We start from the raw sequence: 13,856 nt of genomic DNA, 5'->3' as shown, positions 1-13,856 counted from the left end.
ATTGTTTATGAGTTTAAAATGATTTAATAATTCTCTAGTAGTTATATTTAGCGCCAAAATTTATAGAACACAAACCATTGTATTTATGCAGTGTTTTTATAGTAACGGATAGAACGGTAAATTAAATCTTCAATGCCTGTTATTTGAAAATGAGTTGTCGTATCCTCCTTGGGAATTCAACTTATTCTATACGGAATTCATAAAATATATTTAATTAAATATAATTTATTCAAACATCACTCTTTTAATTCATTTTTGAATCGGAATAACGCAGCGGATCGAGGCTAGTCGCCGAAAGAGTGCATCTGTCTGGCATTCCTATTCTATCAAGCGAGATTTTAATTTTTCATGGGTTTGACGGGGACGAAGTATACGAATTTTCCGTAGGCTGTCCTATCTTACCAAAGCGACAAAAGCGAAGGGAACGAAATTTGTAATTTGGCTTGCCTAATAGGGACTCTTGTGTTAGCAAAGTCGATAACCCTGGATACCGATATAACGTCTATTTTAGTATAGCAGCGCCGGCTTTTTCCCCTGCTATTGGTGTGGTTGAGTTATTCCCGTAAAAGCACCGGTTTCTGTCGAAGGTGTTGGCGGACCAGCCTTAGATAGTCACCCGGAATAGACCCCTGTTTCGAGTATTTTCAGCTGGTGAGAGGACGCTTTCACTGAGTTCAGATCGAAGGGAACGAAAATTGCTAATGGGCTTTCCTACTTGAGTTAGCTGGTAGACGAAGGAACAAAGCGGATAAGGGCTATGCTATTCTTGTCTGGCGTATGGAGAGGATTTTCTCGCTGACAGAACGAAGGGATCGTGACGAATATGAAGTTGTTTCGGCGATTTCTGACGTCCTTCCTGTTAAATTCAATAAGTACTTACCCCACTATAGGAGGAGAAGTCATCCAGAATTAGGTTGGAAATTGACTCCGACTGAAACCGTTTGAGCTGACGGAGATCGGATGATTTCAGATTCACGACCTGATGATTCCAGTACCCCTGATCCTTAGCGCCGGAAGTCGAGGATATCAATTTCTACCATTCTTTGATATTTGAAGCGAACGGAGGGTAACAAACGATAGAGCGAATGACCATGACTTTGAAGTGGGGTAAAATCTCCCGTCTAGGAAACATTCGTTATGTCGGATGGACGCCCTCATCCAAATTAAATATTGACATGACTATTTTGAGTGTGGACGAAAGACTTGAAGTATGTTCTGTATTGTACATATGATAAATATGTGTCATTACCTCTACTGGAACGAGAAGCTGTATAGACTGGAGCCAGGAGCTATTTGGAGTAGCGTGACTGCAGAGGCGAAGTCGAACAAACTGAAGCTGAATTCATCATTATTTTTACGAGCGTAAACCAGAGGGGTGTTCACGGGACTCCCGAACTCCTGACGTTGCTGATGCAAACCACTTCAGTATATGTTTATGTTTGAGGTTAGTAGAGTGGACTCCTAATTTTCGGCATGCTGGCGAAGCTCAACTCATCATCGATTTGGGGGAGGTTGACGCGACCTAAACCTCGCGCTACCCACGTGGCCCAAATGGTTCCTGACACCAGGCTATCATGCCACCGGACCGGAGCAGCCCCTTGTACCTAACGGTATAAGATGAATCTTCATCATTCATCATCAACATCAACATCAACAGTTACCACCAAGGACCCACATTCCACCTTCATCACCCTCCGGCAGGAGGCAAAACATGTCATTATCTCATCTGTCGCTGAGCGATATTCAATTCATTTCTGGAGGTGTTGGGATTGGACCATCAACTTGGCTGCTCTCGAGCTGGTCACGTTGATGGATGGGATTTGGACGGAGACCAATCGAAAGCAACACATGTTTTGTCTCTAGCTATTCCCGAAAATACCTACTCATAGAAATAACTCACAAAACTAACAATCCATAGTCAAATCATTAACTTAGAATCTTGTGCATCTTGAATTGAATTGTCTATAGTGAATTTCATGTACTTAATTTGTAATTAATTGTCTCATTGCATTAGCACATTATCAACTGCAGCAACCGGAAACGTTTGGGCGAGCAAACAAGGTAGGAAAAGGTAGTTAAAATCAGGGTAGTCGGTCATTGTCTTATTTTCAAACCATACAGAGTGTAACACGCCTCATCTAAAAAGAACCAAAGTTACCACAACCAATTAAAAGGATCCTTCAATGAATTAATCCCTGTCGAAACAAAAAATTGACACAACGTGACATATTAATTCGTTAAGATTGAAGGGTTGATAAACCGCGAGAAGAGCCAAATCAAACGAGCAAAATATTAATCCGTTAATGAGAATAAGGGGAGACGGGAAAACATTACAGTAAGATCTATCTGGCTTCTGTCCTTTGTTTTGACCATAGGACGTTAAAAACATTACAACGGGTTCCGATACATTAAAGTTCCGAGTTGTTTTTAATTCGTTACAGGCCTGTGGTCACGTTTTTAACGGGAATACGAATAATTTGAACAGATTTTCAATAAATTAGCAATGTTTTTTACCGTTATTTTTTTCCGTATACCAATTATTATCATCTTTATTGTTTATTATCGTCTTGTCAATCCAACAGAACAGATTATAGAACAGCGTTGGATTCTTCTGCAAGTCATTAATGGCGAAATATACATTTACTGTTCATTTTCTGAATAATGTGTTCTGCTTAATTTTGACCTTTTCGGCGTATTTAGTTATTTCAGATCTTTTCAGGTGGTATTATTCATCGTTCCATGCCACATTGTGAACCTTTCAACTTTTTAACACAATGGTAGATGGTTTTTTAAATAATCTTAAGTATCCAAGAGCACTCCATCCCAGATGTGCTCTCAAACATACTTCATAAATTTATATATTATGCGCAAGATAAATGTAATCGCTGACTTACTCTTTCAGGGTATTGAAGGTTTTACCATCTGGGTTCATAAAGCAGTGAGCAGTACATCATCATGTGTGACTAACATCGCCTAAAAAATACAAACATATTTTGTATTTTTTTTTCAGTTATCGAGAACAGAGCGACCGTGCTGACTAGGGTTTATCGGAGTTGTGGTTATATCAAGTACTATAAGGAGTGCCGCAAGGAAGATGGACCAGCGAAGATGGAAACGGTGTGTCAGTGCTTTACAGATGGCTGCAACTTGGCCAATATCGGCCAATCATCATACCCTTTGCTGACTGTCGTCACTTTAAGCCTCCTCATGTTTCTTAGACACCTGTTTCCATTTTATTTCATATTGTTTTTAGTAGATAGTTAAATGAATATTCTTATTTTACATAATACTTTTAATAGATTATCAGCATTTTAAAATAAAAAAAGTATTATTTAAAGAATACTTGTATTTATTATTTTTTACTTTATATTGTACGCTCGGAGCTAGGTATGGACTGCCTGGGGTCTAGCATAATAAAATCGATAACTTTACAATGTTGGATCGATAGGCCTAACTACCGATGATGTTATACTGATTTCCCGAGCACGGTCGTGCTGTTGATACCCAGACAGATTTTGATAATGCAAATTATGAATCGACATTCCTAAACGCCAGACGACTGCATAAAAGTTAAAAATACAAACCGACAATGACGAATTGAAATAATAACTTTAATATACCTTCATTCTCAGTCCGCATATACTTTTTGACACTAAAAAGGGAATTAATTAGTTCATGAAATCTTTATTTATTACTAACAACTCCCAACTTTTGTTTCTCCAAGTTGGAACGGAATCAATTGCAATAAATTAGTTAATTAATTGAGTGTATGGATCACGCATACGATTTTTTTAAATTCTAAGAGCTTAGTTAGTTCACTCTCATTAATTAATAAGCCAGATATGTTGCATAACGAACGACATTATCCAAACAGTTGTGCATATTGACAGCTTATCCGACATCTTGGAGGCCGTACTGACCATAGACGACGGATTTCATCAATATCGTATTGTCCCTCCTGTTGGACTCTGGTGGAGTGGTTACGATCCTTGGCTACTAATCCGAAGATCGCGAGTTCAAACCTGGGGTGCGCAAGTAAATTTTAATTTGTGTTACATCATAATTTTTTCTTAAAAATAAAAATGTATATTAAATAAGCGGCACATTCAGGAGTGGTAGACACTTTCAGTATCACCCCGGTAATCGAGCATCATTCAGAATTAAAAGTTGCTTGAAATGGCTTCAGCCTTGTTTGGTGACCAGATCTGAATAATAAGGTATCTTCCCCATCTCCTTCCCCTCCCCACTACCTTCAGCCTCACAACTTACACCAATATAATATAAGCCTCCCTTTTTAATCCTGCGTGAATGAGGGCATTATCGTATTAATAATGGTAATGGAATATTATACAACCAATTTTATGCAATATTACGTAACGAAATTTATGTGTTTAATCGCTGTCGGTTTATTATGATATTTATATGAATATAAACATGTTATTCTTTAAAATTTCCACTATCTTTCAAATGTAACGCAATAGTGTGTCAAAAGTTTATCACTAAAATATTAAGATCCGTTATATCAATACAATATTCAGGAATTCTAAACCATTCAATAATATTATTATTTATAGTTAATCCAAAGTACCATTTGATTATGGACATAATTTAATTTTTATTTTCTATCTAGCTGAAGTCCTGGCGTTGCCCGGACTTTACACAGATTTTTTTCTAAATCGACTTTCCTCTTGTTTTGAAGGTCAAGCTTGCAAAATTTCGTCTGTCTCGAATTAAAACTTTTGACTTGTATAAAAATCAAATTCACGCCGCCCGCCACCGCTACTCTTCTTCATATAAATAGATGGCTTTATTGTAGATTTTTCCTCTTTTTCCTTCTCAATTTTTAAGACCCGTCGAAATACCATTTAAAAACTTCAAACGATTAAAATAATTAATCTTTTCCTAAATAATGTACATAAACATTAAGGGCCTTGTTTAGTTTTGAAATTAGAATATGCTTAGCTCCTACCGGGACGTCATTTATCCAGTTCCTACCTCTCCCTAACGATCACTTTGCTGGAAATGAATTTGAAATTTAGAATAATGGCAAGAAAATGGTGCTAATTCGAGTGCATTTGTTTTGAAAACAGAAGAAGGTTTGGGAGTGTTGGGACGTGAATGGTGTATTTATGGTTGGGACTACCTTAGAAGCAAGTTGTTGGTGTTTTTCGTGTACATTATCTCGATGAAAAGTAAAAAGAAGGAAGTTGACTATATTGGAAGTGCATAATATCGTTGTAAGTAATCGAATTCGATTTGTTGTGGCGTTAATTACCTCTAGGTATCGCGGTTGAAATCACTATATTGTGATTGTGTTGTGTGCTCCTTCGCAAGTAGTTAGTGATTTGTCATCCTCTTTCTTTCCTTCCAAATCTTGTTCACCCAAAATCACCCAATTCCAGCAAACACCAATTAATTTCGATTCGTTTAAATATATTTATAGTCCGTTTATGTTCATCTGAAATTATAATTCGTAAGCAGTTTCGAATGTAATAGGACTATTTAAAATTAATATAGAAATAAAATAAAATATATCTATCTCTTTTTGCAGACAAATTTGATGAACGAGAATTCTAAAATCTGAACGGACTCGTCGATAGGCGTTGCGGTACTAGCAGAACCCAGATAATATGTAAACTCGAAGGACTAATTCTGATTTATATCTAATCTACGAACAATTAAACAGAATCTGCTAACCTCAGAAGGATTCGTATGCACAAAAAAAAAGGCACTGACTCCCCAAACTGAAAATAAAAACAAAAATATTTTTTACCAGTTACCATATTTTCAGCTACAACAGCCAGGGACGGCACCATGATCTGCTATGTATCCCACGTGCGTTGTATGGACACAGTCTGTAATACACAAATTAAAAAAAAAAAAAAAACAACAACAACAATAACATTACTAATGCCGTGCTTTACAATTTAATAACCACTCAAGCTCACTGGCTTGACTGACTTAAAGTCTAGAACCGCCACTGGAAACTAGGTCCTTTGGAAATAACACAGGTCCAAGTTGGAATCTTGGTTAAACCCGTAGACCACGGTTTAACACATTGCTTTTCGTGGATTATGAAATTCAATAGTCGCGGTAACAACACTCGTACATTTTCGTAGCGGTGGCCAAAGATTCTATTTATTTGCGAAAAATACCATATAATTGCAACAATACATTTTACTAAAAAATTGTGTCATTTGTGTGATAGTAGGTATATTTAAGAGGAAGTGAAAGGTAAGAAATAATAACAATTAAAACAAGTAAAATTGATATCTACCTGATATGATTTGAGAATTTCGCGGCCAAAAGTATTATCGTGATTATTTTTTGGGTTATTATGCATGTCTTGCTGCGCTTCCTAATTTAGCCAACGTTTCGGACAGGGTTAAATTTTCCGTCATTACTAATGATCATATCTGCAATCTGCCCTAATGTCAGAAATTATAACGCTGCCAGAAACGTTAGCTACAGAAGGGGGAAGCATGATACGACGTAAAAACCCAAAAATTAATCACGTTAAAAGGTATCCAGAGATGGGAAGGCTGACACAGATATTAAAAGAAGGATAAATGCAGGTAAATTTATTAATGGAGGACTGGACGCAGTTGGCGCTAACAAAAAAAATCTCCAAAGAAGCGAAGCTAGCAGTCAACAATGGAGTGCTGGTACCTACCCTGATGTATGGCAGTGAGGCATGGAACTGGCAGAGAAAGGAGGAAAATAGACTGAATGCTGTAGAAATGAGATCCCTGAGGCGTATGTGAGATAAAACCATGGGTGATCGTGTTAGAAATGTGGAGATCCGCAAAAAGGCTGATCTAAGCGTAATTAGTAATATTAAGAAAGGGATGCTTAGATGGTTTGGTAATGTAGAGCGAATGAGCGAAGAAAGGAGTGTAAGGAGAATATATGGCCCAAATGTGAATAGTAGCAGAAGTCGGGGATGCCCGAGGAAGACATGGCACGATCAAGAGAATCTGTCAATTTGTTTGTGTGTTCAGTTTCGAAAATCTACTGCATTCACTTTATTATTAAAGCAAGCCTTACTTTGACTAAATGGCAAACTTTGACTATGGTTCAGTGAAGATTCGTTTTTCAAATGTGAAATCGTCGTGTTTATTTCGGCTTTCTTATTTGCATTTTATCAATATTATGGTACCTACCGTGCGCGTTCGTGTTCTACGCGTTCGCGTACGATACAAACAAATAAATATTCATATTTATATATATACAAGCGGAGAAAATTTGAAACATATGTTTTTGGACGCGAGGTTCACTAATACACTAATTTTTCAACCTAATTTGTTATTATTTATTTTAATATTAATAGCGCAAAGTTTTCCACTCATGATTCCAGATACAGATAAATATTCAGTAATATATGCAGTTTTATCAGTTGCAAAGAACAGATGTCTATTCAGAAATTAGACCAATTTAAGTGACAGAACTTTAAAATAATGTTTTACAAGTACCGTTTAGTGCAAAGTTCAAGTGTAAGAAAGCCAATTGATTAATTAAAGTTTTTAATTTTTTGATTCGTCTATATTTATCGAATCTCTAACATGTGCGGTTTCACATTTAAATTATTTCGTCGTTGAATAATTAATAAAAATTAAATTTAATATTTTAATATCCCTTTTACACGAGTTTACGTCATAAACATTCAGCATTCAGTTGGTCACTACACGCTTTTGATGTAATTGAACGAAATTCATTCAGAAAAGTAAATAAAATATTCAAAATGAAATCGATCTATAAGAGTATTATAGTGCTGACTTTTGTGGTGATCTTTCAGTTACAACTTATGAAGGGTAAGTTTTTTTTATATAATATATTTTATTTATTTTTATGCGTCATTTTGACACGTAATGGCAGGAATGAGTGAATCAAGTAAATCGGAATAAATTAAGAATATGAATGAATGTGATTGAAGCAAGGATTGTGACGGCCTCCGTGCGGCGTGCGCAAGTAAATTTTATTGAAGTTTTGTTATTTCACAATTTTATATTTGCGGGACGTTCCAGCATTCAGATTCCAAACGTTGCTTGAAATGGCTTTAATCATGTTTGGTGACCAGATCTGAATAGCCAGGTACTTCAACCTCCAGCTTCCCCATTTCCTTTCCTTCCTCTTTAACTTCAGCATCACAACATATTCCGACTGGGGAGGCCATAGTCTCACTGGCTCCAGATGATTGGTGTTGGGACTTTTGTGCAGTACTTTATTTTTTCAAGTGTGATTCTTATCTGAAATTCTCTTCCTACCCCTACAATAAAGTGACATTATATTGTTTTATTATCCTTCTCCTGATAAAAAAGTCAGATGTTTTCTTTGGGCACAAAGATAAAAATAAAAAATTGTGTTTTTGGTGTTTAATCAGTTTAACTCTCCAAATGTTCAGTTACCTTTAGTAGGTACCTCTGATTGTGTTTTTTTCATAAAAAAAAAAACAAATATAAACAAGTAAAAAAACACTATATAGTGTGATTTGCAAGTAACGGTGTGTTGTAACGCCAAAACTTATTTTAAAAAGCAATAACTTTTGTTTAACTCCAAATATATTTTCATTTATGTGTACAGTTTACATAAGTGGTAATAAAGACGCATATAATAACTGATAATAATAAATTAAAATTCTGTTTCTAGAAAATGCACCCGTTTATTGTCCATTGTATCTACATATTATGTTGGTCCTACTTGCATAAAATATCATAACGAATTTAAAGGAAACGAATTTCCCTGTGATATTTTTCAGTTGACGCAATAAGATGCTTCCAATGCAACAGTAACAACAACTCTGGGTGCACCAACCTGGAGAACTACAAGAGGAATCTTTTCTACCCCAAGCCCTGCGAGGACTACGAGGGTAGGGCGGCTTTCTGCAGAAAAACTGTCATTCAAGGTAATTACCAAATACATTATTGTAGTTCAACGGTAACTACAACTGTAACTACAACTGTAACTACAACTGTAGACGTACCAAAGAGAACTGCTAGAGGCTACTCCAAGCCCTGTGAGGACTACGAAGAAAGTCGTCTTTCTGAAGAAAAACTGTCATTCAAGTTAACCATTAAATACATTAGTGTAGTTCAGCGGTAACTACAACTGTGGATGTACCGAAGAGAACTGCTAGAGGTACCTTTACTGTCCCAAGCCCTGCGAGGACCACAAGGAGAAGACGACTTTCAAGTCATTAAAGGTAATTATTAAATACTTAATGTAGTTCAACGGTAACTACAACTATGGATGTACCATGTACCAACATCGAGAACCACAAGAGGAACCTATTATAACCCCAGCCCTGCGAGGGCTTCGACGAAAGAGATGTTTTCTGCAGGAATAATGTCATTTAAGCTAGGTACCTAACTATTAACTACAGGATTGTAGAGTTACAGTTAAAACTCTAGGTGTACCAATATACAAAAGGAACCCATTTTACCCCGAGCTCTGTGAATACTTGACCACAAAGACAGGAGTTTCAATAGGGAAACGTTACTGTCATTCAAGGTACGTAACTATCAATTATATGTAGGGTGAAACTAACTACGGATGCGAACCTAGACACCTGCAAGAAGAACCTCTTTTGCACAAAGCCCTGTGAGAGGGTACTTGACTACGAGGAAAGAAGGACTTATTATATTAGATCATTATATTACTATTATCGTTGAGTTCAAGTACCTACTTATTGTCTAAGGAACTATTTTTTTAATTATATTTGGGTAATAATAAAATGTTAACGGTGTAATGTTATTATTCGTACTTAGAATCAAACTCTTGTAGTTGTATAGTTAGAATATCCATAATTTGGGTACCATTTATTGGATGACCGACACCTCTGCCATAGGTTTGCTACGTTTGGTGAGTTGGCAGGGGTGCCCAAGTTTATCGGGTGAAGTGTGTTCAAGATGCGCCTACCCACGAGCTGCGTGGCGTGAATTGAAATCATCAAAAATATTTTTTTCGGTTGTGGGTCTGTCTGTCTGTCTTTTTGTGTAACTCGGGTTCAATAAACTCGGATTTGCTTTGAATTTAAGTGTTCTTTTTAAAATTGGAACTGATTGTGTAAAGAATTCAGACAAGCGATAAAGCACCTACCTTTTAAGATAATATTTTAACAGAAATTTATTATAATTGTCATTTTCAAAATTGGTGTCTAGAATTCAGACGATAAAGTATTAAAGAATAATATATACATTGTTTTTACCAGAAAATTGTTTTTATTCTATATTTGAAATGTGTACCTGCAACTATCAATCCTATGATTTTAATGTGTTCTAATGGTTAGTGGTAACACGCCCAGTCTACCTACTTATTATAGTGCATTTCAATTACGAGTCGAACATAATTCTTCCATCTGGTCCCCTCACTTTAAAATCCACTACGATTCCATTAAAAAAAATCAGCAAGAATTTCTAAGATTTATTTACTATAAACTCGGTCGTACTATAGAAACTATAAATTACGACCACTTGATGATAGAATTAAAATTATTAAAACTTTCCGAGGGAAGACTTATTTCCGACTTGACTTTTATTTTTAAATTTGTTACTGGAATTATAGACAGCCCTTATTTATTGATCCTAATCACATTCAACATACCAACTAGAAATGCTCAGTCAAAAATTAAATTGCAACAACAATATCAGGATTAACTCATTTAGATATTCGCTTGTACCTAGATTACATGCAGTTGGCAATACTTTCGCAGAAATAGTAGATAATAGTGTTCAACTGCATGGAATATAGTTACAAAAAGGCTGTAATAACATACCTCAATAATATTTTCTTCATGGGTTATATATAATTGTAATAACAAATTTTACTAAACTTCATGATTACTATTTCACTAATTTATAATATTTAGTATCACATTTATTTATTTATTTTATTTTAAATGCACATTTACAATTATACATAACCTATAATAAATATAAATTTTATTTTATTTTATTAATTAATAATCGCGTTTATTTATTAATTAATAGTCAGGGGACAGGTAATTTAGTAACAGAATCATTTTTCCGAGTGGCATTACTAATGGTAAGTTAGTTCTGCATTTTGGAACGACAAAGGTTCTGTGTCTGCGCGCTCTTGTGTAATTGTCGGGGACATAAAACTCAAATTTTTCTATTATATCGGGAATACAGATGTTACCGTTTAGAAGTTTATATGCTGTTGTCAGCAAAGCAGTTTTCCTTCTATCGGTGAGGCTATTAATACCCAGCATGCCGGGCAAAAAGACTGATGGATATAACCAAGGATAATATCCGAAATCTCTAAGATATAAATATCTCAGAAACTTATTTTGTACGTACTTTCTCTATCATTTGAGAGTAAGTTAAATCCATTGGGCACCAAATTACGGAACCACTTTCCAAAATGCTACGTACCAAACTATAGTATAGCACACGAATCGCGGCCGAGCTGCAAAAATGTCTGGAGTTGCTTAGCACAAATCCTAGCATTCTTAAAGCTTTGTTGCATATCGTTTCTATGAGGACGTGAAATGTTAGGTGCGTATCAAATGCGATTCCCAAATCTCTCGAAATAACAATGTGCTGAAGAGATGAATTAGACATTTTGTAGTTATAGTAAATCGTTTTGTTTGCCTTGGTGTAGCACATAATGGAGCATTTCTTAATATTAAATCCTAATTTATTGGTATGACTCCATTCGACGATAGAATTTATATCACTTTGTAGCTGCAAGCGATTTTCCGAAGATTTTATTAAAAGGAATAGTTTCATGTCATCCGCGAATAAGAGAAACTTAGAGAATTTTATGCAATGTCGTTGATAAATAGCGAGAAAAGTAAGGGTTCAAGATTCGACCCCTGTGGAACTCCAGAGTTTGTGATGAAATTGGAAGAGTGAAAAATACCATAAGTTACGTATTGTTGTCTATTTGAGAAATAACTTACAAATAGACATAGAAGTTTTGCTGAAAATCCAAATTGGTCGAGTTTATTTAGGAGAATAAGAGGATCTACTGAATCAAAGGCTTTGGCGAAGACGTTGTATGATACATCTACTTGATTGTTACTATCAAGAGCTTGAGATATGTACTCCGTAAAAACCATTATATTAGACACAGTAGATCTGCCAGACCTAAAACCATGTTGCTGGTCAATTATGAAGGGTTCAACTTGGGTATAAATGCATTTATGAATTATTAGTTCAAAAAACTTCGCTGGAGAGGATAAGATCGCCACTGGTCTGTAATTAGAGACTGAAGCCTTATCCTCAGTTTTATGTAACGGTGTAACTTTAGAGATTTTCCACAGGTCTGGGATATTCCGGAGTTAAGTGAGAGATTATAAATATACGCGAGAGGTGTTAATAAGGGCTCAAAGCATCCCTTTAACACGAATGACGGAATAAGATCCGGTCCAAAAGAAGTTTTGGATTTTATTTTTTTAACAGCAGCGGTGATGTCAGTGCTTCCTTTGTTTAAGTTCGAACGAACGTATAATATATATTATATAAATAAATTACGATCAGCGACATTCATGAATAGCGAGTAGGAAGGTACAAGGTAGGTACCTAAGATATTATTTAGGTACTGCCTGACAGTAGGGGATCGAAGGAAGCTTTCAGTTTTTCATTGGTGTATAGTCTAATAAGTAGGCACCGAATGAGAATTTTACTGTCTTTATGTTGGCATATCTATGTTTTTTAGGACCAATTTGTTTCATACAAAAAGCCCGAAGTTATCGATCTAGTGAGTGGTTTATTTATGGTGTCACCATGGGACACACTGGGTGAAACAACCCAACGCCAATCAATAACACAAAGATTCTCTCGGTTATTGATTGGAAATAATATTATACATCACATTGTAATACACAGAGACCTCCTAAATTCAAGGTTCTTACAATGGAATATTTTCACAAACTATGAACACCGTTAAAACGTTTATTTCTACGATTCTGAACATCATACTAAAATTTGTAATACTTTCATTCATAATTACTGATTTTAAAAACAATCTAAAACAGCACATTCCTAAACTGTAGGTAAATGTACTGTCTCCGACATTGGCCGGTGTTACGTCAACAATGCCATATCACGAACAAAAACGAACACGTTTTAGCGGCAAATCTAAAATAGCACATTGTAAATCGTTATAGAAAATTAATTTGTCCACATAAAAATAATATAAAAATGTCCTTATTATAGTATTTTTTCTGTGTCGGTACTCACTTGCCTGCACACAATTTTAATAAGTACCTAACTCATTAATATTTTCTTTGTTTTTTTTTTTAGTTCTCGACAAAGTGAAACAAAACGAGAAGCGAGTGATCCGAAGCTGTGGCTACATACCATACAAGAACCCTTGCTATAAAACTGACAATGAGGGCCACACGGAGCAAGTCTGCCAGTGCTTTGAAGATGGTTGCAACTCCGCCAATACGATTGCAATGTCTGCATTCCTAGTTTTAAGCACTTTCCTTCTGACGAAAGCTATGTAGAAAGATATTCTAATGAAGATGATTTATAACTATGATTTATGACTAGATTTAAGTGTTTTTTTATTGAAATGTTGTTGCGTGTGCAATATTCAACATTAATTTCACTATTTTTAGGCAGTTTCAGTGCCGTATTTTTCCTATTTATTATCCTCAAATTAAAAATTTAAAATCACTTTCACAACACATTAGTAATAGTTATCAGATTTTTTCACGTGACCAGTCCCAATCAAGGAAATTTTAATTATTGTTACAGTTCAAACGTAAAGATGACTGCGAATTTTGTCACCTTCGAATGTAACATCATTGTCAATTTCCTTGAGAATGACAGTAAAGGAAGAATAATTTTGAATGACGACACTCTTTATTGAAGTTCTGTTTTATCCAA

General features: G+C 35.5%; 1 protein-coding gene across 1 annotated transcript; it reads left to right on the top strand.

Annotated features, from left to right (window-relative positions):
- The first annotated feature begins 7,512 nt into the window (after positions 1 to 7,512).
- LOC149426124 (uncharacterized) lies at positions 7,513 to 13,819 on the top strand. The gene is made up of 3 exons (XM_089638078.1): positions 7,513 to 7,811; positions 8,756 to 8,902; positions 13,266 to 13,819. The coding sequence occupies exons 1-3, from the start codon at positions 7,742 to 7,744 to the stop codon at positions 13,469 to 13,471; spliced, it is 423 nt and encodes a 140-aa protein (XP_089494204.1). The 5' UTR covers positions 7,513 to 7,741; the 3' UTR covers positions 13,472 to 13,819.
- The last annotated feature ends 37 nt before the right edge of the window (positions 13,820 to 13,856 follow it).

This window comes from Hesperophylax consimilis, chromosome 1, assembly GCF_061612785.1.
Source record: "Hesperophylax consimilis isolate HC1 chromosome 1, BYU_Hcon_1.0, whole genome shotgun sequence".
Classification (NCBI taxonomy): Eukaryota; Metazoa; Arthropoda; class Insecta; order Trichoptera; family Limnephilidae; genus Hesperophylax; species Hesperophylax consimilis.
The sequence above is the reverse complement of the archived record's forward strand: the minus strand, read 5'-3'. Positions and strand labels throughout refer to the sequence as shown.

Coding starts and splice junctions, on each gene's coding strand:
- LOC149426124 (XM_089638078.1), top strand. CDS start 7,742: ATGAAATCGATCTATAAGAGTATTATAGTGCTGACTTTTGTGGTGATC. Junction 7,812..8,755: donor TCAGTTACAACTTATGAAGG/GTAAGTTTTTTT, acceptor GATATTTTTCAG/TTGACGCAATAAGATGCTTC. Junction 8,903..13,265: donor CAGAAAAACTGTCATTCAAG/GTAATTACCAAA, acceptor TTTTTTTTTTAG/TTCTCGACAAAGTGAAACAA.